Raw genomic sequence first — 27,681 nt, forward strand, 5'->3', positions numbered from 1 at the left:
GTTGAAAATGTTTCACCTACATGAACTCTACCTTACCTTTTAATGACCTTTAATGCCTCAACTTTTTCTTCATCCCTGCTAGTCAGATGATCATACACATCAAGGATCACTCCAATGCTTTCTTTAGGCCTCCTGTTGCTGGTAACACACTTGAAAAAGCTGTTCTTGTTATCTTACACAACACTGGCCAGATTCAGTTCAAAATGAGCTTTGGCCTTTTCTGTCTACAAACCACAGCTCTGTACTCTTCCTGTGAAGCCTGATCTCACTTCCAATGGCCATACAAATTATCTTTCCTCTTGAGCTCCACAAAGAGTTCCCTGTTCAGTCAAGCTGGTCTTCTACCCCACTTGCTTGACTTACAATGCAGCAGAATTTTCTGCTCCTGTGCTTCTAAAGGCACTTCTAAAACCTTGACCAGTACTCATGGACCCCTCCAAAGCAGATTGCCAGGATACTCTGCTAAAGAGCTCCATTAATAGCTTAAAGTTTTTTTCTGCTGAAATCAAGGGTAGCAATGCTGGTGTCCTTTATTCTCTTTGCACTGAGAGCTCAACCATTAAACTCAACCATTTCATGGTCACTATGGCCAAGACAGACACCTAAAATTACACCCTCCATGAGCCCTCTATTCACAAATAGCAAGCATAGGAAGGCTTGGCTCACTGAGTACCACTGACAAGAAGTTATTGTCTCCTGAAAATGTCAAGAAAGTCCTGCTCATCACAGCAATATTATATACTCCCAGGTGATGTGTGGGAAGTTAAAAATCTCCCATAAGGACAAGGGCTAGCAATCCAGAGATTTCTCATAATTGCTTATAGAATAAGTCATCAGTGCTCACATCCTGGCAGGGCACTCAGTAGTAGACATCTACTACCACATTTCCTTGTTTTCCATCCCTGTGGCCTTCAGCCAGAGGCTCCCAACCACATCAGCACTAACTCTGAGTGCTGTACAATCACCTCTCCCTTACATACAACATGATGCCTCCAACTTGTCTCCCTGCCTGTCACTCCTGAACAGCCTGGAGCCCTCCATCTCAACACCCCACTTGTGGGACTCATTTTACCAATTCATGCAAATAGCAGTGATATTGTAGCTCTGGGAGCTGACTAGTGCTTCTAGTTCATCCTGTTTGTTTCTCATACTGTGTGTGTTGGTGTCCAAGCATTTCAAATGTGTTCCTGAGCTCTCCATGCTCTCAGGAGCAGTGGAAGTGTTCCCACTAGCGCTTGCTACCCTCAGGTGATGCCATGTGACTTACCTACTATTATGACTTTGGAATCCCCTTCCCCCATCAATCCTAGTTTAAACCCCTCTTGGTCCTCCCAGCTTACACCCAAAAAGTCATTTTTCCCCTCAGGACAGGTTGGTTCCATCAGACCCCAGCATACCTTGTCTCTTCCATCATTTAAACCCAAAGTTTTGGTGGAAACACCAGTCCCAGAGCAAGGTATTGGCATCCTGGGCTCACCTGTTTGTTTCAAGTTTCCCCTCATTATTGGGAGGATTGAAGGGAAACACCATTTGTTCCAAAATTTTTTTATCATTGTCCCCAGGGCTTCTGAAACCTCATTTGATTGAACTCAGGCTTTTTGTGGCTACATCATCATTAGTAGCCACATGAAAGAGCAGGAGTGAGTAGTAGTCTGAAGGTTGCAATAACCTCTTCAGTCTTGTGGTGGCATCTCTAATTCAGGTCCCAGGGAGGAAGAGAATTTCCCTGAAAAGAGAATCCAGTCTGAAAATGGGTGCTTTTATTTTGCACAGGAAGGAATCACAAATGAACATAACTCACTGTTTTTCTCCTCAGTTCTGGTCTTAATGCAGGTTTTGCTCCAAGGGGTTGCTGCCTTCTCTGTTAGCTCTGGTGTTCAGTTTTTTCTGTCATTATACTTGTTTTGCACTCCCATGGCTTCCCTGAGTAATGCCATCCCAACATGGCTTTCAACATTCCTTGTGTTCTTCTTGAAAAGTCATTCAATGCCAAAAAGCTTCATACATTTTTCTCTTTTCACAAATTCTCTTATTTTCACTGCATACGATGTACCAGTTGGAGTGATTTAATGTCAATTTTCACTTACATTATGAAGGTATAAAAGGCAACAAATGCAATATACATCTTATTATGTTATGTAATGAAACACCACTTTCAGTTCCTATTCCAAAGAGGTAACAGCCTTTTATTCATTGCATGTAAATTGCCCTTGAAATCTAGTTAGTGGAAAAACCATTGTATATAATTATTATTATTAATGTGTATGGCTTGTGCAGTCTCGCATTCAGCAAATGATGTGGATGGAGAGAGTATGCTTCATGAGCAAAAGGTTGCTTTGAAATTTTTTAATACAGTGCTCAGGTCTCTTTAGATAGTGAGAGCCTGAATTCAACTTCTTTGAATTGATTTTTTATTCATCCAGGATAAGAGAACAGTCCACACTCCTACCTGTTTGCTTTTGCTTTCAGTTCCTGTGAGTTAATCTTGTTAAACCCTGTTCTCTGGATGGATAATATCTTTTAGCCTCTAGAACTGTGACAGTCTCCTCCTGCAGTGCAAGTGGCTACCTAAAGTTCCATCAGAAAGGTCTGTCTTCCCAGATTCAGCTGGCTTGGTGGTTTTGTTGTACCAAGATGAGCATCAGGGTTTCAGTTTTTATGCATGACTCTTCCTTCTGGTGAAGTTTTTGAACACCTATATCCAGTCATTTTTTTAAGGCTCCTGCACCAGTTACATCTTTCACTTTGAAGCTCTGAAGCAGTCTAGCAGGTGTCTCTCATTAAAAATTAATTCCTGTCAAAAGGGAGGTAAATGTCTATTTTACACTAGGAATCACCTCCTGCATTTAACACCCTCTTGCTTAATGTAAGTTTTGCCTCTGACCTGTGTGTGGCTGTCTGGCCTCTTTTCAGGGGATGCAGCTTTCAGTTTTCCCCCGGGTCGCACATTGTGTATTAAAACCAGATGGGTGCAGCTCTCTGAACATAGTAATATGTCTGTAGTCTGTAGCTCCTTACAAGGGTTGATTTGGACCAGATATGACAGTAATAAAATTCTTGGAAAAGGAGGGAGATTATAGTTTTGGGATGAGACAGCCCCACTTTTCTCCTCTTAGACATGTCACCACATAGTCTATTCCACCAGTGCAGTGGTAGACACACTGTCAGTATTAGTCAACATTCTTCCCTTGTGTCAAGTTGTCTGTATCTTCACAACACCCTGAATTAACATGCTTCCTTAGATCTAAAAAGCCCCAACCTCTAATACAGGGTTGGGGCTTTTTCTCCAGAACCAAAATAAAATACATTCCTGACATTTCAGAAAAAACCTAAAAGAGCAGCATATCTCTCTTTTGTCTTGTAAAACTATATTCTCTTTCTTGCTGGTTTAATTTCAAATATCTGCAATTGTATAAGAGATTTCTTCTTCACACTCCCTTTTGCTTAGTAGTCTTTTATTTGTGAAGCTATTGTCTATTGCCATGGAAATGAACACAATTCTATAATTATGCTCACATCTTAAGATCCCTCTTCATTATGAAATATCAGCTTCTTTAGCTAAGCTTCTTAAATCAGCTTGAATATCAGCTTCTTATAGAAGTGTTTAGGACTTCTTTACCAAAAATTTTGGGGGGGAAATGGTAGAAAATGAGCACAGCTTTGGGTAGTTTTGGTAACATGACAGAAGCATGAAAGATGTTGGGGCAGAAGGGATTGCCTTCCTGTGCTGGGCTGAGTTGGACAGCAACTAGGTGCCCACCAGCTGCTTGCTCTATCCCAGCCTCCCTCAGGATGATGGAAGAATCAGGAAAGCACACATGAGAAAAACTCAATTGGTGAAGCTAAAGGCAGTTTTAGAAGCAAAGGTGTGAAGAAAAAGAGGAAAAATAAACAAGAGATGCAAAAGCTGCCACTCACAATATCCCATCAGCAGACTGATAGCCAGCCAACCTCTGAGCAACTGCCACCTTGGAAATACCAAAACTATTGTTTTTATTGCTGAGCATGACGTCATGTGGTGTGGGATATTCCTCTGGCCAGTTTGGGTCAGCTGTCCTGGCTGTGTCCCCTCCAAGGCTTGCCCACTCCCAGTCTTCTTGCTGAGGGGAGAAGCAGAGTGAGAAGCCGAGGAAGTCTTGATGCTGCGTGAGCTCCATTCAGCAACAGCCAAAACAGTGTTGTGTTACCACTATTATTTCAGCCAGAAATCTAAGCCACAGCACTCCATCAGCTGCTGTGAAGGAGGTTAACTCCATCTCAGCCAAAACCAGCACAGCTCCCAAAGGAATGGGTGTTCTAAACACATTTCAATATTTTTAAGTTCTCTCTCCATAAAAATGTTTCTCTGAGGAAGACTGCTATTGAAGTGTGTTTGATTTCAACTTTAACCACCAGTGGTACCAATCAGATCTGGGCTGTATCAAGTGGTTTTCTACCCAGTAATCATAAAATGTGGTTCAATATCTTTCTAATCCTTTTTAGAGGGTTCTTTTTCATCTGTTTGCACATGGGAGACAGCTCTCTGTATCTATGTATTAGCACTTTGCCCCAGTGCCACTGACAAAGCTTCTGCTGATCTTCCTACTTTGGTTTGTTTCTGTCACAAACACTTTTCTCCTTTTTGAGAAACATGATCTAAAAAGCATGTTTAGAGGTGTCTGAGGATCATTTTCCAGTGCAGTACCTTCTAGCAAATCTCTGTAGGTGCCTCTGAAACTTCCCCCTTAAGCCTCTGCTTTATTATTCTCTATTCCTTTATTCACTGCAAGTTTTTAAGGATATGCTATTCCTGGTTGAGAGTTTTAAATTAACATCATAGACCCATGTATAATTCTTTATGTATATTTCTTTTCAAGATGCCAGTGATCAAAGAGAAGACATTTACATTGGAAACCACATACCTTGTTCAGAAAGCTTCAATGGTTACTGTATACATGGAAAATGTGAGTTCATTTATTCCACTCAGAAGGCTTCCTGCCGGTAAGTCCTTCATGTCTCCAAAATCTGATTGAAATCACTGTAAAGCTTAATCAAAATGCTCTCTAGGCATAATGACAGCATGTGTCACTTTGTGATATCTAAGCAGTGGCACAGGAGGAGCATCCCTGTGCTGTTGGGCAGCACCAGCTGCTCCCATCAGGAGGGAGATAGTGCTCAGAGGAGAGGCTCGGTCACTCAGGTACATCAGAACCTGAATCCCTCTGAGGAGTGTAGCCTCCGTGTTGGCTTCTTATTTTCAGCTGCTAAATCACATCCAGAGCTAAAAAAACCAAGAAAAACAGAAACATATTAAAAAGCAATGCCTTTGCCTTGCATGGCTTCTCTCTGTGACTGTTCTTTCCCCACTGACCCCTCAGCCTGTTCTTACGCTATTTAACAGCGCATTTTACTGTTCCTGTCATAAACTCCCTCTAGAGAATCAATACTTTATTTTTAACATTTATTTCCCTTTTTCACAATAATAGGCTTATCTAGAGAATAAAAAATTGCAAAATATTCTTTAGCCCACAACTTTTGTCTACAGTGTAAACTAGCAACTCAGAACACTCAGTACTAAGCCCTTCAGTATTTTCCAGAGTATATGAATATTCCTTAGCTCCCAGATAATTTTTTCCTTTACATTTCACCTATGGAATTGTGTATCTTTGTTTTCCTCCAAAATTGTATTATTGTTGTTGTTGCTGTTATTATTATTTTTTTAAAAAAGTTGTTTATAGCAAAAGGCCACTTTGCAATAAGGTGCAGTGCCCTACTTATTAGGAGGTTTCACTCCTGAGCTTTTATCTTGCAAGCTTGTACTTTCAGATTAGTGTGGCTGAAACTGCCATAACTCTTTGCTTTCCTTTGCTTTTGAAACTTCAGCTGTAAATCCATTGGATGCTTTCATGTTTTCTCCCTTGATCCTTATTGATTGATGATATTTAGGTGTTTTTTGCACTGCCAAGATTTAAGGGTTTCCAGACAGATCACAGAGCAGGAAGCCCCAAAATGGCAGAGCCGGCATTGTTGTCAACTTGAGCACTTGAAAATTTCTATTATTTCTTTTACCATACAAGACCCTTTCTTGTTATTTTCTGCTTTCCAATAGCACTAATTTGGTTTTCTTTTGGTCTGAAACCAAGAGAACTCAACATGGCTTTGCTTCTTTTGGGAAACTGGGTGCACCCCCACCATCATCTTGCTGGGCATTAGGCAACAGTATCTGATTACGGTATTCTTTTGATCTAGAACTGTATTTAACACAATTCATAATGTATTTGTCCTTAAAATGTTTAAAGTAGCAGTATTTCAAGGAAAACATTCCTGTCTGAATTAACAAATTTTTATTTTCTCAGAATTTTTGTTGGAATGTGCTAATCTTATAGTAATCTATCAATTTATGATTCAGTGTAAATTCCATCTTTTAAATATTTATTATTACTCTAGTAAGTATTGATAGGCAATATTTTGATGGATCTAATTAATTTACCAACCTTTTAAATTCTATTTTATAGTTACATTTACTGTTACTAGCTTCAGCTATGTATTTAAATATTCTGGATAATATCTCAGTGCTGAGCCTAGCACAACAAACCTCACGTGGTTCCAGCCCAGAATTTGTGACTATCAGTTCTTGACCCTGACTATCAGACCTCCTTTGGATTTTTCTTGGCTATTGAAGTACTGATGGTCTCATGCTTTATGCATGTTTCTTACTGCAGCAAGTTATTAAGGAAACAAATAGTTTATAACAGACATCAATCCACCGTAGTAATCATGTACCTCTATCAGAGAAAAAAATTCTCTCTTTCTCCAGCAAGGAAAATATAATGATGATTGCTAAGGGCAAATTGTTATTTTCAAATGCTTTCAGTTCTCATAGGCATCTAGCATTTACATTGTTTAATTTGGTCCTCATTTCCTAGCAGCAATGTATGTGAGGTATCAGATGACCTATAAAACTGCAGAAAATATTTGTGCAGAGCAAATTCTGAGTTCTGCTTTCACTGAGGGCAATGCATCTCCTTGCTTATTGTACAGCAGTCCTCCAGGACTGCCAGCAGGCAGGTGGGAGGAAGGTTTTGTAGCAGTCAGTAGCACAGTATTGAGTTTAGCAGCCTTTGCACAGATGGGATCAGGTCTGTCTCCTGCTGCCCCCCTTGTGCAGTGCAGTTCTGCCCTGTCCTTATGGCAGGCTGTGTCAAGGACACACAGTCCAGCCCTTTAAAAAGAAATCTAAACTTTATGCTAAATCAATTAATTGACTAATCAGCTTATTTTTATTAAATCCTTGCTGGCCTCTATTGATCTTGCTATTATACTAATGCTATATTATCTTGTTATATATTTATGCAGCAGAATGTTTTAAAACCTGTTCTACTAGTTTAAGGTGGAAAACTAGTGACTAGTACTTCATCCTGCCATTATGTAATCCTTAATGCAAGCACTTTTCCTCCTGAATCTGCATTCAGTATTTCTCAGAAATAGTTTCCTGTCATTTTGGTGTTTCTGAGAAAACATCTTTGAATTCCTTGTGCCTCCTCTCTCTTGTTTTGTCTCCTCTGCATTAAAGCAGCTCTCACACTGATAATACTTCATCTGCTACTTTCTTTATTAAAAACAAAAGCAAAGTAACAATAAGATTTAAGTCCTATTGACTAACAAGGAGACATCTCCCTTTCTGTGTTTTCTTGCATGATTACCAGTGTGTTCATTGTCCTCATTCTTCTCTTACGCTTATGCAGAGTTCTTTTTATTCCCTTCCTGCCTACCACTGGGCACACTTCTACCACATGGAGGGTTTTCTTTAACAAGTCTTTCTGGAATTTGGTTCATGCCTGAACCAAAACTCCTTGCAGCAGCTCATGGCTGGAGAAAGTAGAGTCACAAGATTATGAACATGTAAACCCCAACTATTATCCCTGCATGCTGAGGGGGATTAGCAGTTGCATTAGCATTTGTAAAAAGGTCTTTGGTGTAATTATTTTGTTGCTCCAAACAGAATTAATTCCTACCCTAGCACAAAGCTTTAGAATGGATGAGTCTGATTTTGTGTTGCATTCAGGCTTGTCAGATCCAGTTTACAAAATGATTGTTGCTCTGCCTGCATGCGAGTATTTCTTCTGCAGCTGCAGAGCTGGAGGCCAATTGTATGATTCAGTTGACCACAGTGATGCATTCATGTCAGTCAGTTCTAAAGGACAGCTGTACTAGGAACTTGCCCAGGGTTCTAAGTAGTGGCCTTTGACTCTGCAGAGTGTTCATCTCAGTGTTTTGGGTGGCTCTTGCCTTTTCTTGTGCCTGAGCCTCTTTTGCCTTGAGACATGGATTGTTTCAGAGTGTGTTTGCACTGGTGCATCTTGCATTGCCGGAACACGTCACTGCTCAGGAACAGCCTCTGTTGAGCTTCTCATTGAGCTAACTGCTGCTTTGCTCAGGCAAGTTAACACTTAAAGAGCTGATTCTCTTCTGCTTCCAGCTATTTCTTCCCCACCTCATGCAAATTACTTTGGATTCTTCCTTGAACTCTCACTGGAACAGTTGTGAGCCATTGAGTTTTCTAAGCTGACCTCCATCAAATTCTGGCTCAGCCACAAGGCAGGAGGGGGTTTGGTGCTGGTCTTGTCCAGTAGATTTTGCAAGATTCCACTTCTCTAGGTCACAGCTTGAAAAGGGATCTTCTTTTTTCTTCTTTTTTCAAGATTCCACTTCTCTAGGTTGCAGCTTGAAAAGGGGTCTTCTTTTTTCAAGGTGGATTTTCAATCCATATTTCAAGGTTCCCCTTCCTCTTTGTCACTTCTGTCCCATATTGACAATGGAGCTGAATGAGCTGTGCTCTCGCTCTATTTTGTGAGCATGATTCTTGCATTTAATTTAGCTTGTCTACTTGTCTTTCAAGTGTCTACTTGTTCCACCCAGTTGCTACACTCTTCCTAAATATTGTACCAATATAATAATGACCCACATATTTCTTTTGACAAATCGGGGTCTTCCCCATGCTGGTGTGTTTTCAAAAAGGGCCACTAGTAACCTTATCCAGAAAAAGCAGATCATATCTACTTGCTCTGTCTCTTCTCTTGCCACACAGATCCAAACCATTCCCTTACCCAAGCATTAGCACACATGCACCTCTCATCAGCTCTTTCTCAGCTGGAGTCACCTTGGATTTCTCATTTCATCTGCAAATCACTGGGGTGCTGTCAAATTACAGATTCCATGAAATATTCCTTTTCTTTTTCAGGTGTGAATCAGGATATACTGGACAGCACTGTGAAAAGACAGACTTTAGTATTCTTTATGTTGTCCCAAGTAGACAAAAGCTTACGCATGTCCTTATTGCAGCAATAATTGGAGCTGTACAGATTGCCATTATAGTTGCAATTGTCATGTGCATAACCAGGTAGGTAAAGACAAAAACAGTGAAAAATTACACATTGTATGGATATACTTTTTCTGTATTTAATTATATGATGTCCAACATTTTATTTGCTTAATACGTGCTTAAAAACTACCTGATGACTGAAGCAGGATGATTATGTAACATCCTATCTGCCCCTTTGTTTCTTTGGTTACTAAAGACAAATTTGTTTGAATTCAGAAACCACCAGTAACCACTCTGAATCTCCAGACCAAACACACAGCAGAACAGTTCAGCCTTAAAATGAATCCAAGAGTTAAGCTACTTTGTTAGGTCTTCACTGGCCTAATTGCTGAAATTTTATGGAACCTATGATCCCCAGCTGCCACCCAGTGAAACAGAGAGGCTGACAAGGTGCTGTTCCCTGTGGTACCACTCTAAATGGTGTTACACAGAGAAAGAAGTACCCCTTACACCATATACACTTTCTGAAAATTAGTGTGCAACTTAGTCCCAGTATTAGACAGTCACGGTGAGAACCTGTTTTGTGAAACTTAAAGACACACAAGCACATTTTGAGACATCTAGAAGTTGTCTCAAATTCTCACACTGTGTAAAAGCTCAAATGGGAGCCATGGGTTCTTTTAGATGACAAGGCATTCAGGTCTAGGACTTGAACCAAACAAACACTGAGGTCTCTGAGATAGATAAAGGATGACTTTTTTACCTTATAGGTGCATGAAGTACCTAAGTCTTACACTTGGGCATCCGTGCCACAGTTTGACTTTTCCTCCTCAAGTTCTCCTTCGCTTTTTCAGCTCCACTTACATTGGGCTATAAAACTTTCTGCTACTGCATTAGTTTAAGGCTTCCAAAACTCAGTGATATAGAGAGACACAGTGAATTAACAATACAGGCCTTTTTCCCTGTATCCCTTGTAAAGTTCAACATAACAGACATTAGCACATGTGTAAAACACCACCTGCACATCTAAAAGAGTTACTTGGCTCATGCAATTGATGTCATTCCTTTTTTCACTGAACAGCCTGCTGGCCAAAGCAGTGGTGTGGAAGGCTATGGGTCAGCTCCTCTTTCAGCCTCTGTATGACCATTGCCCAGCTCTCAGTCCCTCACATCTTGCTGCATCCCAACAGGAGTGCTCCATTGTTCATTGCCTTGGCTAATTGCCATTCCATGCAGGATTGCTGGCTTTTGTGAATCCTTTTAGTTCTGTGTCTGGCCCCAAGAAAGGGACTGCCAGAGTCACACCACTGAGAGACCTGGGTGGGCTCTGTCTCAGGGGCTGCAGCGAGCAGCAAGGCACCTGGAGGTCCAGCACTTCAAAAGGCTGATTGATCCAGTCTCACCATCCACTGGGTTTTAAATATGAAATATGTATCAAGTAAAGCTAATGCAATCATTCCCTGTGGAACGTGTTTGCTGGATCAAGGCTGAAGGATGCAGCACCTTGCTGCTTTCAGTCTCAAGGTCAAGCAGGGCTCCCTTCTGCATGATCTCAGACATTCCCAGGTCAGAGTCCAGTACCTAAGAGTGGGAGTGTCCCACTTGTCAGCACAGATCATAGACTCCTTGCTATTGTTCAGTACAAAAAATTGAGTCAATGCATGATTGTTCGGCATAATTATAGGTGGCGTATATAAAATCAGCCCTCTTTTCCTATTTGTCTCTTCTTTTTTTTAACAGAAAATGCCCCAAAAATAATAGAGGACGTCGGCAGAAGCAAAACCTAGGCCATTTTACTTCAGATACATCATCCAGAATGGTTTAACTTAGTGCTTTTTATACCTACATTGACCATGTGATGTACATTTTTATTATATCTTTTTTTAAAGAATGGAAATATTTATTTCAGAGGCCTTATTTTTGAACATTTTTAGTGTCACAATGTTGGTCTGTATTCTGAAAGCATCAGCTCTAACAGCTATGGACTGCTTTAGTATCTTTACTTTTATGTTTTTGAATACAGTAGTTCATTTTCTGTATCTGTATCACATGGTTATATAATAGACTTGTGCTTTATCCATGGAATGTAATATTTTTGGGAACACAGATTTATTCCAACAATGGTTGTAGACTTAAAAAAAACCCCAACAAACCAACAAAATAAGACCACATTACCTAAAAAACAAGGCATGAACTAAAGGTAAAAATGTTTACAGCTTACTTTTCTTATGAGGAACTAGAAAACACTGTGTTTAAATACCGTAGATATTTAAATGTTTTTGGAAGTTAGTAACTGATTTTTTAGACACTGCCTATCGCATGAACTGTGAAGCTGTGTGCTGTGTGTAGTTGTAACATATTTATAAAATGTGTGGGCTGGGTCTAAGCACTGCCATCTTCAGAAATAATTCCAACAATTTATTTTTAAAGACGAAAATTATAAATTTCATAATTTGGGAAGTTACCTGGTAGAACTGATGGCACAGGTCCAAAAGAAGTAGGTCTTAGTAGATTTAGGTATTCTAAAAATTGGTGTTGAATAATTGAACACAAATAATTGGAATAAAGCCTACTTTATCACTGTTAAAACTGTTTTAATACTTCTTAAACTTTTCTAAAGAAAATACATGTTTTAACACCTACAATACAGATTGTATAGTGTTTGTGATCAAAATAAAAAAAAAATAAAAGTGAATGAATTACTAGTGCTCTTGTATAGAGTATTTTCAAGAGCTAAAGAAGTCCATCCAAATTAGTCTGCTGGTCATAGTTATATTAATAGACTGTTAGTTGTCGTTTGAAAGATCCCAAGATAAAGTGTGAATAGGATGTGTTCAGCTGTTTTAACATGTAGTGTAGGCTTTCAGAATTTTGCATGTAGGATTTAATAATTTGTTCAATAAAAAAAAAAATGCTTTCAACATTTTGAACTGGAAAAGCATGTCACAATACAACGTTTTCACTATATTGCCTCTGGTTTAGTGTGTTTATTTGCTACCCCATGGGGTAATTGCAGCAAGCTGAAGACCTGAAGTTGTTTTGCTGGAAAAGAAACAGCCGTGCGAATTTTCCTGACCGCTTTTTGAATTCCCTCAGAGGAAAGCACTCCAGTAACATGAAAACAAAAGTAGATCTTTAAAAATATGCAAGTTTGCTTTCCTGCTTAATTAGCAAGTTACTTAACTTTCCTGGATTAACACTAATAACTTCATCAGTACAGAAGCGTGACCCTTTAAACGTATGTTCCTTTCCAGATATTGCTTCCTAATTTTAGGGGTTTCATGTTGCTGAAAGTATCTGAGCAATCATGTGTGGATATTTTGTAGTCAGAAGTATTTGACCAAGCTCCAGGAGCGGCGTTTCACGCCCTACTTTGAGCATCGCCGGAGCCAGCTGTCGCCCTGGCTCCCTGCAACAGCGCCAGAATCGTTCTGGCAGGATCGCCGAAACTTCGCCTCCCTCCAACCTGGCTGAAGGCAGGCGGAATGGATCGCCGCGAAATCCCCTCGGAGGCTGACAAAACGCACCAAAATCGTCTCTCCAGTGTCATCGAGGAGGAGGAAGAGCAAGATGCGGCTTACACGATTGTGACAGTCCTGGACAAGGTAGCCAACATTGTTGACAGCGTGCAAGCGAGCCAGAAGAGGATAGAGGAGAAGCACAGGGAGATGGAAAATGCCATCAAGACCATCCAGATCGACATGTTAAAGCTTGCCCAGGCTCATGGCAATACAGGCTTCACGGTGAACAAGTTACTGCAGAAAACCCGCAAAGTCAGCTCCACCATGAAGGAGGTGCGGGCGCGCGTGGAGAGGCAGAGCACCAGCGTGCGGAAGGTGGCAGCAAAACAGGAGGAGATGCTGAGAAAAAACAAATTCCGGGTCGTGATCTATCAGGTAACCATGAACTTCATTTCTTGTGGTACTGTGTCTTTCCCACCTCCTCTTTGGTGCTTCTGGGAGGTGCTGGTTAATGAAGCAAAAGGTGCGGTCTGTCCAACATAGGAGTTATTTTATGCTTTCTTTAACACTGATCTGTGCTCCCCAATGCCTTTCAGCATGAACCTACTGGCAGCAGCACACAGGGTCTATTATTAGTGTGGGTAGGTTTCTGAGCCAGTCGTGAAAGATTAACTGCAGATCAGCAAGGACTATTTGCTGCCTCTCCAAAGGGTAATATGAGGCAGGCCCTGTAAATCTTGTCATACAAACCATGCCTGACATTCATCTCTGTTATTTTTTTCACCGTATTAGGTAGAAGTGCGAATAGCAAAAGTGTTTTCAGGCTCCCTGAAATGCAGATTTTCTTCTAACACTAATTTCAAAACATGGCTTGTTTAACTTGCAGCATTGCCCAGGCCTTCATACTGCTGACAAATTGGGACTTTTCTCATTGTCTCAGTCTATAGCAGTATATGTACAAACTAAGGCTCAGATCCACAAACCCTTCATGACAACAAATACACCCTTGCATAGTCTACATTGGAAATAGTTTAACATAGCACTGTTCTTTCAATCACAGGGCAAGGAAAACATATAGTTTCTTTCACTGACCTTATTCTAGGATGTTCATTGTACATTAAAATAATTGTATTTGAAGAGAAGTTTCATGAAACAGCATGGTCTCACTTGCATCTGTACAAACAGTGCAGACAGTTCTGGGGTCTTGTCAATGAGTGCTGTGAAACACATTTGGTCTGATCCTGTCTTTGCTGGAATCTCCCAGCTTCTCAGGTCAGTAGAAAGTAGGAGTGTTTGATATTTTGCCAGAAGCATAGCTGCTCCTTTTTTACCAGCAAGTCGCTAAAGCGACTTTCAAATGAGTTGTATTCCTCATTTGGCATTCTTGAAAATACCACCCCTCATGAGTAATACAATGCACCCCCATCACTCAGTTTTACACTCTGATCTTGCATCTGTTTGTACATAAATGACATCATTTGCAATGAATGGAGCCATGTGTTTCACTGAGTTTATTCACCACGGTGAACAGCTGACAAATTCTTCATAACCTAGCTTTCTTAAAATAGTTCATTTTCCACTACTGGGAAAAAATAGCTGAAAAAATAGAAAAGGCTGAAGGTAGGGAATATTACCTCTTTAATGTTTTGTTAGTACCATATACAGCCAAATTGTGCCTCCCAGATTTTCTGACTGAATGACTAACTATGGTTGTTCAGGAGAAAGTACAGGCCAAATCTGTCCTATTATTACCATTTTTGCAAGCTGCATCATCATCGCGGAATAGAAAACAGTCACTTTCACATTTTGCTTGCCAATAATTTCCTAGCTAAAGGTGATAAATCTCTGTGACTCCCCTGGTTAATGACATAATGCCATTTCATTGATGGGCCTTTACTATAATGACTGCAGCAGAATCAATGCTTTGAAAATATTTTTTATTAAAACAGTATTCATTACATGATGTAAATTCTTCTGCTAGCAAGGCAAGAGCTGTTGTTTATTTAAAAATATAGTAAAATTTGGTCAAAATGGATTTACACAGAGGTGTAAAGAACAGCTGTTGGTATTTTCAGATATTTCATTCAAAAGGTGTCTCTCCCAGTGTCTACTTTCCCTAAGAATCACCTTCAGTAGGAGTTTATGGTCTCTCCGCAGGTTTTGCTGGACAAGAATGATCTGTACCCTGTTCTGTATGTTTAATCCTTAGGTGGTACTTTTCAGGAAGGGAAACAGCATTTTTTCCTGTCTTTCTGGTTTCCTCTTCCTAGAGTGGTTTAGTACTGTCAGTGAGAATATGAGTGACTCTCTCCTTAACTTCCATCCCTTTTGTAAGGTAGATTGAAGAGCCTTTTCCCACTTTCATGGAGGAGAGGCAGATATGTGGATGCCTCTAGGATCTGCCATTTAACACTTTTCTGGAGAGGGATAACTGCACCACTGCCCAAAACCTGGAACAGTCTAGGTAGGCAAGAGTGCACTGTGCCTTCAAGGCACAGGTACACTAACAAAGGTCTCTTTCACACAGGTGCAGTGATTTTCACGCTGCTTATTTGCACCAGGGCAGGCACACTGCTGCAGGGCCAAGACCTGAATGACTGGAGCTTGGCTAGGATAAGTGGGAGTCTGCTAATAGCTCCAGAACCAGTGTGCTCCCTGTCCTATACGTTACCAATGGCTGTAACCAAGTTGTTTACTCTGGGCCTGTGACTGACACCTCTTCTGCAGAGAGGTGTTTTTTTTTCTGATGAACTATTTGGAACATTGTGATGGGGCCAATGACCCGTGTGTTGCTGGCATGGAATCTTTACACAGGCAAGCACATGTGGGTTTTAGTTTTAACTTTTGCCAGGACATCAGCATATGAGGAAAAAGGAGACACGAATTAAATGCTAAAGATTTCCTTTCAAGTGGGTAGCTTTGATCTTATCATTGATGGAGGGAGTAGGCAGGTTGAAAAGGATCATTGGCTGAAGGAGATTGCCCCAAGAGATCTCAGCAATGATGAAAGGAGTTGGCGATTTCCTCACGTTAAAAAAAGACAAAGTGATCATCCTTGAGCAGAACGATTAGGGAATTGAGAGCATTCATTTTTAGAAGGCCATGTGGTTGAGGAAAAGATTTGGTAGCAGGCAGCTCTCCTTCCTAGGCTGACTGCATGATTAAAAATGCCAGGTTACTTCAGACTTTCTAGTGAAGTCTTTGACCCTGGAGTGCTATGTGCCCTGAGACTATAGTAGGGAATAAAAAGGATGTTGTAGGTTGTAGAGGTCACTGCTCATTTCTGTTCAAGTTAGTCTGAATAACCAGCTGTAAGAGCTATCATTTCTCTGAAGTCAAAGAGCATTTAACAGTTTAAATCATTCTGACTAAATTATTCAGAAATTAAAGGGGATTTTTTTTTTTTTTTTTACCCTGAATGAACTTGTTTCATTTGCTTTTCTGCATGTCCTGCAAGTCCCTATTTAAATGGAACTATACAGGCACCAGAAAATCCATGTTACTGTTACTGGGCTTTCTGTCTGTTATTACTTCACATAAGCACCATAAATGAGTACCTGCTTCCTATGAAGGGACACATGCATTTGTTTTACTCACTGCTGTCTGACATTTAAAATTAGTGGAGGTGTCATAAACCAAGATTATGGCTTGACTGACCTACACAGTAGGGTCACAGCTGATTTGTTTGCCCTGTGGTTGCTCCACTGCACACACTGGGAGAAGTTCACAGAAGCAGTCTTGTGTATGCCTCTAATACTATGCATAAATAATAAATAAGTTAAAATGTATGTGTTGTGTCTTGCCCACTGACATTCTGTGGCTATAATGACTAGGACAGTAAGAATGGTGAGATCAAGATGGGGATAATCATCTGGAAACCTGAGGTGGAAGCACCTTCATCTGAAGTGGCAGTAGAAATCAGGCTGTCAGGAGTTCAGGAGATTGCCATTAATTTGGTACCATTTGGGCATAAGAGGGGCAGTCTCAAAAATGGCCCTGCAGAACAAAATCCTTAGTAGAATGGAGTTAAATCGCTCACCCAGAGCAGACTGTGCTAGGTGGCTCATATTTGATCATTTTTCTGTTTTGCAGAAACATAGGAGGTCTTATCCTTTCTCATATTTATGTACCTGGTATCTTACCTCATACCTTACCTAGATAATCTGGAAAAAACAACAGGTGGCAGTGCATTGTGTTGAAATGCGAAGTGAAGCTTGCAATGGGTTTCTGAAGGTGTGACTCTTGTCTTTGTTAACTGTGTAATATCTTCCTTGAAAATCTTGATACAGAAAAGGTGTGACACTAAAAAAATGTGTTGAAAATTAGAAGCTCTCAGTCCATAGAAAGAAATATAGACAAGAAACTAAATTACTTTTACAGCTGGAATAATGTTAATTTTAGTGTACATGGTGCTAATTCCTGTACTTTTAGTTCTGATCTGAAAGCATAAATAGATGTCTTCAATCCTGAAGTCAACAGGGTCTATACAAAACTGCCCTCTAGAACTCATGGGAAGACAGGAAACCCAAATTGTTATTAAAGTGCAGCCTGAAAACTTAATGGGGAAAAAAATAGTGTGAATTGACTGACTACCTCTGACAGCAGAACACTGGCCTCAGCAGCCCAGCGACACAGGGCCTTTGTTGGAGTCTTGTGGCAGAAACCTTATAAATATTTTTACAGCTGGGATAGGTAATTGCCTTTGCTGAGAAAACAGAGAAGAAAATAAACCCAATTATTGTGCCAGAGAGTGTCATGAGAGCCCTTTGTTTGCATTGTTGAGCCCAGTGCTCCAGTTCAAAGTGCAGGGCTGGCCCCGTGCTGTGCAGCAGCCACCAATGGAGAAGCTATCAACCAGCTAAAGAAAAACTGTGTTTCTAGTGACATGTTTTCAGGCAATGAGGAGAAAGAAAAAGTTTAAAAAAATATTAAAAAAACAGATGTTGGGCTGCTTCTGTGTTCCTAAAATGAAACGGTTTGCATATGTCACAGGACTTTGTCCATACAAGCTGGACTCAACACCTTGGATCTGGTGCCCCCAGAGCTGTTCCTTGGGTTGATCCTCACAAGGGGACAGGCTGTCCTCTTTGCAGAGCTGCCATTGATTTTTCTCCACCTATTGGCACTGAGTGGTGGAAACAGCTGATCTTGGTTTACACTTGCACTGGGTGCAGCTGTTCAGGGCTTCCCTTGGGGCTGAGAACCCCCTTCCCTTGGGGCTGCCCTGCAAGTCAGCAGAGGAGTGCAGTTACAACATGAGCCTCCTGTGCCATGTCTCTTCTCCCTGGAGGCTGCTCAGAATTGTCACCAGGAGCTGTGGCTGGCTGCTGTGGGCACATGTGTATCTGAGAATGGAATCATAGAATCACTTAGGTTGGAAAATTCCTCTTGAGATCATCAAATCCAGCTGTTCAGCAACACCCTTCATTCCTGAGGCACAGATTTGGGAATGGACTTGACTGGGGACATGCAGCTGGGATTCATAGTTTCAACACTACTGAAGATAACCAACCTTGTAATTAGCCCCTTAGTACAGGAAAAAAGTTGATCAAAACAGCACAGGAACGGAGATGAGGCATATGTGAAGTCACAAACAGGAAGTTTAGGATCTGGGACAGGACTCATGTTGCCAGGCATTAATTTGACATCAGTAACACAGGTGTTTGTACATTTGGCCCGTATGTTCCTTTTCAAGTAAGTGAAGTGTGAGGAACCTGATTCTCCCAAACTGTTGTAGACATTTACTTCTGGATCCAGTTCCTACTTTATAAGTATCTGCTCTCCCCATATAGTTAAAATGTTGTCCAGAAATGAGTTAATATGGAGTTCTCACTTGTACTTGAGAACTCTTCCGTGGTCTAGCTGACTTGTAGGAGCAGTCACCATGTGATGAATGAATGAATCAAGACATTACCAAATATTTTTTTTCTGTCCCATCACACCTTGTGATGCTTTTTGCCCTTCACTTGCAAGGGGCTTCCAGAAAACTTGGAAATTAGGAATTTCACCAGTTTGATTGCAAGCCTGCAAACTGACCTGCAGAGCTATTCCCTGGTCTAGTTCCATAAAGCAATAGCAGAGCAGAGAAAGTATGAAGCTTTTGTTTTCCCCTGAAGCTGCAGTTGTCCTTTTTATGCAGCATGTGGTAGCCTGGAGCCAAGGGCTTCTCCACTGATGTGGTGTAACTGGGAACTGGTTGCTCATTGACTGCTGCAAACCACAGACAGTGATAATGGGAAAATGAGATGAGTTCCTTTGTAGTCATTGTATGCTGGTGGTTGAATTAATGAATTTCTGTCAGAATTTAAATAAAAGGGATGTGTATTAGGCTTCATAAAAGAGAAATGAGGGGAGTTGACTGTTCCAGACTGGTTTTCCATTTGTAAAAATAATTCTAAATGCAGCAACAGCACTTAGCCATAAAGTCTTATATGCTGAAGTGTTTACATGATAAAATTTCTTAGGTGGCCTTTTAAAATAATCCTGCTTGTCTCTCATCTGAGCAGTTTTCTGGCCTGCTGTCAGAGATTCTGAAATGAAATATTTGCAGAAGAAACAAGGGGATCACTTGAGATTTATAAAGCTTCACTTTTAACTGTTAGAATATGAGTAAAAGTACTGAATGATTTGTAATTGGTTATTCATCAGTAGTTTCATGTTGATTTAGAGCGCAATTTCAAGGAGGTGTTTTAATGATTTACCTTGGCTACCAGTCTGAAAAACAAATCATTCATCCAGCATGCAAATTTCTAAGATTTGTTTAACACCTTGTGGCAGTGCAGTTTCCTGCCCATAAGCTGCCCATCATTTGCATCACCAGTTGTCACAGACACAGCAGCAGTGCCAGAGCAGGCTCTGGGTTCCCTTTGACCATTTTGCTGCTTCGTGCTCTGCTTCAGAATTGTCAGGTGATCACCAGTCAGTCCCATCTGTGCTTGTGTTAATCATCACCTGCACTCTCCGTGTCATACACCCCAAGGCTAAAAGATCATTTGCTGTGACCTTTTCCCTGGGCAACACAATGACTCCAAGTCATGGAGTTTCATCAGTCTCTCCTCCCTACTTATTCTGTGAGCAGTTTCTTTAAGACCATTTTGAGTCTTGATTTTATATATACAATACATAATTAAATATATATACATAGATGTTATTTTAGATATATAAAAATGAATTATTTATTTAGTCTGATTTTCTGAGGTTTTTAATTTTAAAAAGCTTTTTTCTGCTAAAGTGTTGATTGATATTAGGTAATAGTTGAGAGCTGATAACTGTTGCCTTTATTAAAGCTGTTTAGAGTTACATTTTCAAGACATTTAGAAAGAGAACACAAAACCAGTTTATAGCATTTCTTGCAAATATTTACGTGCAATACAGTGCATTACCTTTTTTCCTCTCTGCCAATTTTGGAAGCCCAGTCTGGGTATTGAAATACAAAGCTTTGAATGCATATACAAAAAACCACAAAAGGACAAGGGATGTAAAGCTCTTGAACTGGCTACATTCATTAAAATGCCCTCATATTCCATTATTGTTTTCTTTTCAAATGACATAAAATTATTACTGAAATTATGATTTTTAATGTTCATGTACTTAAGAAAAGCCTAAGCATTGTTTTACAGTGACATTATGTCGCTGCTTTGCTTAGCAAATCAAGTGAACTCTAAATGAAAAACACACATATTCTTAAGGAAAATAAAAGTACTACTGCTATTAATTATTGATCCCATCTGTGCTCCCAAGGAGTGGAAATTTAGCTAGCAAGTTTGTGAGGGAATCTTTTCAACAACCCTTTTTTTCTTTCCCCAGCCTGGCAGTCCTTGCTGAAGGCATGACATTCTTCCAGCAGCCCCCTTTGGCTCCCTAGGGCAGCCGTAAGTGAAGGCTGCTTCTAGAGCCAACCTGATCTTTGCCAGGACACCACGGCTGCAAAATACCTGAGACATTGCTAAACAATTTGCTCTGCCATTTGCCCCTTTCTCTGTCCCAGAGGAGAGGAGAGCCTGACTGTGCAGCCAGGGTTATTAAGCAGGCACATTCTGAAACAGCCTCTTCCCCTGCGTGCTTCAATTATCTGAGCATGGCCACCTTGAGAGTCTCATAGGGTTGATTAGAGGCATTGCCACATGTAAGGTTATTTACCATAAAAACCTATGAGGGTTTTAAGGTTTCAGCACGGTGGAAAAGTCAGCACGTTTCCCTTTGCATGGTTGAGGAGCAGGTGCATTAGCCCTCCCTCATAAGTGCTTTACTATAGCCTATGGGAAAAAATGCTACTGCTTTGATGCCTTCCTTGTGGTTAGAATATGCCTGCAGTGCCTGCAAAATGGTCACTGTTCCCCCCCATGGGTGCTGAGCAGCCAGAATTTTGGCAGCTAATGGAAAGTTTGAAGAGCAAAAGGAGGGTTGGAAAGACACAGGCTATGTCCCCTTGAAAATTTTCTAATTGTGAATGAAACTGAAGTGAGAGCAGGGGGTGAAAATGCCAGTGATGAAGTCTGACTTTGTTTCAATGCCGTGCTGGCCTTCTTCATCAAAGCTGAGGGTTACTTATATGTTTACTTTGTATTCAGCCTGGCCCTTAAGAACTCAAAATTCTTTGGCTAGGCATATTTGAGAGGTTAAATACTAAAAAAAATTGGAAAAATCAAACTTCAGGTTTAAGATGCTTTCTTAGCAAACTTGCCATGCTAGGGGCTTCACCAGCCACTCCTGAATTGTGCAGTTGTTCCGTTATGGTGTTATACCTCTAAGTTTTGTCTGTTAAAGTTTTCCTTAAGCAGTGGATCTAAATACCCTGCACCTACAATGCAAAGGTCTCCAGGATTTTCCCTCACCATTTAATCAATGCTTTCAGTCCCTTCTTCGCTACCACAAAACCTTAAGTCTTTCTCATTTCAGGCTTCATGTCCTTGCAGACACAAACATTTCTCCAAAACATTTCCAGTTTCAACACACCATCTAATCTGACTCATTTGTCCCCTCCCTCCTCCTACACCCATTCATGACACACAACCCCTCTTCTCAGCCCACTTGTCCCCTGACAATGTTCAGCTCTACAAGCAAGGTACCTGAGCCACGGCATGCTTGCTCAAAACAGATGTCAGCTTGGGAGGGACAGACAGAATGACTCAAAACACAGCCAGCTTCACAGAAGAGCACTTATTTCTTTGTGTCAGGACCCAGCTCCGTTCTCAAATTGGTGGAAAATGCCTGAATGTTTCTGTGTTAGTGGAGGGGCCATGTAAGGGTGAGAAGGTGGGAGATGCATACTATGAGCATGTGTGTTACACTTCTTGTACAAATCAAAGACAACTTTCAAATCAAACACTTTCATGACAGATTTACCAACTTTTTTCTTGGAAGAGAAGGAAAAAATATTGTTTGAATGGTCTAAGTCTGTTTCCTGTTTGTTGAGTGGTGGATAACTTTTCAGCAGATTATGTCCAATGAGCAATTATGGCAAACAAACACACAAGGACCAGTGTGAGCACCCTCTGCAGGTGCAGAGGATGATGAAAGGGAAAGGGAATGCTCAGCTTTCAAAGATTTGTTTTCTGATTCTGGCCTGTGCATGTCTTTGTGGTTTTCAGTAGATGAGGCAAGCAGAGTACATGTCCTATGTATTAATCAATAGACAGCCCCTATGACTTCATGCCTGTTTCCTCAAGGAATCATGTTAAAAAAAATTGACTGCTTGGTATAATATTTTACTGTGAAATAATCTCCTGTCCTCATTTTAGACCCTCCCTTACCTCCCATGAGTGGTGGTGGTGGGTATAAGTTCTTCCTAGCAAAATGGTTAAGCAGATTTTTAACAAAAAGCTTGAAAGCAGCAGCATCAATGGTTCAACTCCCCTCTCCCTCCCCAAAGTTTGGACTGCCCAGTCCTGTTATTCCCAGTCCCATTTGCTTTATAGACAAGGAGAAAGCTCACCCAATTTAGGACTTTGTTCTGTGCTGCTGAAATCAGTAGGTGTTTGGTCTTTTGGTTTTAGTGAGCTTTTAAAGGAGCTGGTAGCTATATGCTTTGACTCTGTCTGTTTCCCACTTGGTACTAAAGCTTCTTGTTCCTGCCTTAGGAAGGATGAGCTTCTCTCTTCTCTCTGCTCCATGGATATCTAGTGATAAGAAGAAATGAGTTAGGAGCAGGAGAGAGAGAAATGAAGCAGATGAAAAAGCTCACCTACTGAGCCTAAATCACTGAATTTTTATCTGAAACCTTCCTAACATGCTAGACAGGCTCACTAATACTTTCCACTTCGGTAACATCCAGAAATCTTGAGAGGAGATAGAAACTCACACTAATCTTTTGCCTTGCTACATTTGATTCTGTAAGATGTGTGCAGAGACCAAGGAAAAGAAGAAAATGAAAGATTTGCCAAAGTTCATGCTGAGACTCTGTAGGAGAATGAAAACGTTTCTCAGGATCTGCATGCAGCTCTAGTTTCTGTGTCTCATCTACAAGATCTTCATCTCACATGTTCTTGTTCATAACTTTCAATTCTAACATAAGTAGGAAAGATAAAGTGCTCTCTTCTGTAGCTAACAGACTAAAAGTAAACACAATAAAAATCTAGCAATTGACAAAAAGTACAGACAAATTATTCTTTCAAAGGAAGACAAATATTGCAGAGAAAATAGTGTCTCTGCCGTCCCTCTTTTTAAAAAGTAATCTTCATATGAAAGGCATATTCCTCTCCCCATATTGTATTCATCTCTGTATATACTGAAATTTCAGAATATTCATTCTGGAAGTAGTTTTGTTACCATTTCAGCTGAAGGACTGGGGTATAATTTAAAAACATTTTAAGGAATTACTATCCAGCTGTGTTTTTAGTTCATTTTCAGGAAAAAAGAGATTATGTTTATGTGTATAAGTCTTTATATAATTAATGTTAATTTGCACGTTAATGAAGATTATTAGGAAAGCATTGTAGTTTTGTTCCTGCTGATTTTGACAGATGAGTTGAACAACATTCTGCTGTAATCAATGTAACATAATTTGGCCCTATTTTTTCTAAGCATTAACAACTATTTTAGTAGAGGGTTTTTATTGAAGCCAAGGCATGATGAGAGGCTCTTAAGTGGGCTTTCTCTGTCAAATAGCTCAATGTATGTTATTTTATGTAAAATAACATGACTCACTACTAATGAGTCACTGTGAAAAATGACAGACATCTTTTTGGCCGGAAAGAAGTTCACAGCAAAATATTCAGTTAGCCTTACTTGCTATTCATGGGTTCACAGCTTCAATATCTCTCCTATTGTCTACATTAGGATGGTAATACTAAGGGTAGAATCCTGATGCTGCCATGCCCCAGAAATCAGCTGAAGTGTTTAGTACTAATGAGAAACAGCTTAGACAAGTGTCACACAGCTGTTGTGCATACAGCTGTTTGCACCCCAAGGGACTGCTCCTCCTGGGAGAAGAGCACAGGCACGTGCATGTAAAAAGCTGGTAGGGAAGAAGGGGGTGGCATTGTCTATCTCAGACCCCTCCTACAAGTTACAGTTTTTCTGCTCTGCATGCACTGCACTTCTAGATAGAACTCACTGACACTGAGCCACAAATTTGTACTTTCCATGCAGACCAGGGAAACAGCTTTCTTAGGAGATTCTCCCTGTTCATATAAATCCTTCATTACCATAAACTTTTTTACCTTTTTTTTTCTCTCTCAGATATGCTTAATTACTAGCTCATTCTTGGTAAATTTTTTGTTTACTGTGGGCAGTTTTGGAAGTTTTCCATGTTTTTGAGCTTTGAGCCTCTAGCAATTTTTCTTTGGAGAGGCTGCATGAATTCCTAGGGCTAAGATATCTAGGATAGTCACCATTTCCAAGCATGCTGCTGATACACATTAGATGTGTCATAAAATATATAATTCTGATTCTGCATGCTCAAACAGGCCACCAAATTCACTACAGGTGACAGGTGCTTGCTCAGGAATATCATGTATTTCCAGATGGAACAAATCATGTTCACCTCAGTGATGGTGCAGGTGCTGAATGAATTGTGTGTTACTGGGTTTACCAAATAACATCTCCCTGCTTTACTGATTTGTCCCCTTGTGCAGCCAGCCCATGTAAGTTAATATGTTGGGGTTCATTCCCTTCTGGGCAGCAACGGCAGTGTTTGCTAAGTTCCAAACAGTCAAAAAGTGCACAATTGTCTTGGTAAGAGTAATAGACTGAAGCTACTTGTCTCGTTGAGATATTTGCTTGGATAGTGTACAGCTGACACAATTCCAAGAGCCTTTTTTGTCTACAGTGTCTGCTTTTATTGGTGAGGAATAATGGATCTAGGTCCGATCCAAAGCAGCAGATAAGCGCAAAAAAACCAAAAGACCTAGACAAGTTTGGTCTGAAAACCATTAGAGGCCAGGACTCATAGGACCATTGCATTAATTAATTTCAGGTAGAACCCCAGTGAAAAGAAATCTTTAATCAGGCCTATAATATCTTTAGAGAACTTGGCACAGATTTCTGTTGCCATTTGTGTTCTGCATAGATTGGGTATGATGGTACAAGCCTGCCTTACTTTGTTACAGTATTATATTTCAGTTAGTACTAATTAACTGCAAGCCAACCAAAAAAAAAAAACCTTGAACCACCAGCTTTTTGAAACACACGTGCTGGAAAATGACTCTCTGCTTTAATTCACAGGAGGAAACCGAGTGTCCTTCATCTCTCTCTGTTATCAAAGAGATGACAGCAGGTGAAACTATAGAGGATGATTTCTTCCCCCCTGATGATCTGTCTTCTGATGAAGAATATTATATCGAAGAAAGCAAAGCAACCAAGTTCAAGAAATCAGGCATGAGGCGCATTGATGACATCAAAAAGGCATTTTCAAGGGAAAATATCCAGAAGACAAGGCAAAATTTTGGCAAGAAGGTAAACAGGCTTCAAACTAGGATAGTAACCCCTGAGAGGAGAGAGAGGATCAGGCAGTCGGGAGAGAGACTGAGACAATCCGGGATAAGGATCAAGAAAACCATTTCACAGGCTGCTCCAACGAAGGAGACATTCAAGATCCATAAAAAAAGTAAAGAGCGAACAGGAGCTGAAGGTCAGGAGGGGATCCAGGAAGCCAGTGTACACATCGCCTCTGAGCTCCCAGCAGCAGAGCCCTTCACTGAAGAAATCTCTTACACAGAAGTGATCACTAAGGTAAAGAAAGACAAGAATAGTGCAACAAAAGGTGCTTCCCAGTCAACTGGAATAGAGGTGACTATCCCAGAAGTTGTCCTTAAGCAGGAAAGAAAAGAAGGAGGAGGAGGAGGTGATGATGACGTCCCTTTGCTAGACTTAAAGCAATCAGTATAAGGAGTCAATGAGCACACACCCCATACTGTCCTCACTGAGCAAGAGAGAACACAGTATGTACTCACTCAGCTTTAGAAAAATGTGTGAATTTGTGTTATATCACAAACCCGTGTTGGTGTTGTTCTGCCATCCACATAGATGTCTGTAGTGTTGTCTTCCTGACAAAAGTCAAGCCATGCAAACTGAATGAAGGGGCTCCCCCTCTGTCTTGGCGTGTGCCGATAGCCATCGTTAGCCCCAGTGGAACTCACAGTGTCAAAGGGAGATGGGAATCTGCTGCATTTCCAAGACTGATTTAGCAGTCACTTTACAGCCTACTCACTCTCATCGTTTCATGTACAACAGTATAAATTTATTTCCATTACGTTATACCAACTCATCTAATCAGAAAACAATAACAAAGCTATTACTTCATCTTAGCAAGAGGAAGAACGATGGAAAATGTCATTTAGCTGTACAAATATTATCACTTAAGGACCCTCACAGAAAAAGCAGGAAGAGCAAATTCCTGCTTTACCCATGGCATGAAAAAATATGGCAGGAATTATAGGGTTTTGAGTAAATTGTGTTTGTCTTAGTAGAAAACAGAAACTCCTGAAATGACTACAGGTTATTTCCAGACTTCTGGAATAGGAAGGTTCATTGTAAGTAAGCAATGTGTTTTGTGCATTTATGAAGTAAGAGTAAAAAAGAAGGCACATTAAATATGGAATAGCAGAAGGAAAAAGGAAGGGGGTATCATATTCATGTTTTTGAAAGAGGAGATTGTGAGAAAGGCAATTATATGAAGCAGTAAAAGTGGAATAAGATGAATGTGTAGGTTCTGGATAAATTGAGAGAAAAATTAGAATATTATAACTACAGTTTCCTTGAGATTTTTTTAGAAAATTATTCTTTACAGACGATTATAGGTTTTATGAATATAACTGACCAGACAAGGGAATTGTTTTGTTTTCCACTCTCTGTGTTTTTTCTGAGCTTCACTGCAATTAAAATCTACTCTACAAAGTCACAGATGTACAGGGCCAATCCATAACCCAATTCTTTTTTTCCTATCATCCTCATTATTGACCAGTCACAGCCTCAGGGATTATGAGACAGACACCCTTTGGACTATGGAATGCTGTTTATTTGCAACTCTCGGGAGCCAGTGCCCTGACATCAGATATGTTTGTAAACATGACTGCTACAGTGACACGGGTGCAGGACTGTATTGCTCTCTTCATTCTTAAATGGAGTTGCCTTCAAAGCACTTATCTAAAGCAATGTTAGTCATTACTATCTGTGTGAAACTTGTACAATATTGCCAAAAGCTGTATGATTGTATTTAATATCTCGGGTTCATTTTAACAGAAGAGCATAACTTGGTTATCTATATACATTGTTTGAAGACTTGCAGCTAATTGTTACTCTATCAAATATAATTAGTTTGATTTCAAGTATTCTGCCTGCCAGTTCTTTCATTTAGATTGGTGTACATCCCACTTGAAGTGAAACAGCTTTAGCAATAGTAAGTAAGGAACACTGGTTGGGGAAGGTCAATGTTTTACTGTATCAGTGACATTTCAAATCAAATTAATGTTGTCAGATTGG

At 40.3% G+C, this 27,681-nt stretch overlaps 2 protein-coding genes across 2 annotated transcripts in view; both read left to right on the forward strand.

Annotated features, from left to right (window-relative positions):
• The window catches only part of TMEFF1 (transmembrane protein with EGF like and two follistatin like domains 1), a 113,562-nt gene extending 101,294 nt beyond the window's left edge, over nucleotides 1-12,268 (forward strand). The window contains exons 8-10 of the mRNA XM_071455672.1: nucleotides 4,857-4,980; nucleotides 9,221-9,379; nucleotides 11,042-12,268. Coding sequence (XP_071311773.1) covers nucleotides 4,857-4,980; nucleotides 9,221-9,379; nucleotides 11,042-11,126 — 368 coding nt within the window. The 3' untranslated portion in view covers nucleotides 11,127-12,268. The remainder of the gene's footprint in view (nucleotides 1-4,856; nucleotides 4,981-9,220; nucleotides 9,380-11,041) is intronic.
• Nucleotides 12,269-12,423: 155 nt separating this feature from the next.
• On the forward strand, nucleotides 12,424-27,527 carry CAVIN4 (caveolae associated protein 4). The gene is made up of 2 exons (XM_071455665.1): nucleotides 12,424-13,197; nucleotides 25,426-27,527. The coding sequence occupies exons 1-2, from the start codon at nucleotides 12,787-12,789 to the stop codon at nucleotides 26,086-26,088; spliced, it is 1,074 nt and encodes a 357-aa protein (XP_071311766.1). The 5' UTR covers nucleotides 12,424-12,786; the 3' UTR covers nucleotides 26,089-27,527.
• Nucleotides 27,528-27,681: the final 154 nt, after the last annotated feature.

Source organism: Agelaius tricolor, unplaced genomic scaffold (assembly GCF_023055355.1).
Source record: "Agelaius tricolor isolate 1412-34295 unplaced genomic scaffold, bAgeTri1.0.p SCAF_2, whole genome shotgun sequence".
NCBI classification, from domain to species: domain Eukaryota; kingdom Metazoa; phylum Chordata; class Aves; order Passeriformes; family Icteridae; genus Agelaius; species Agelaius tricolor.

What these genes read in the sequence shown, in the direction of transcription:
- CAVIN4 (XM_071455665.1), top strand. Translation starts at nt 12,787, where the DNA reads ATGGATCGCCGCGAAATCCCCTCGGAGGCTGACAAAACGCACCAAAAT. An exon ending in TCCGGGTCGTGATCTATCAG is followed by an intron (nt 13,198 to 25,425) that starts GTAACCATGAAC and finishes TTTAATTCACAG; the next exon opens with GAGGAAACCGAGTGTCCTTC.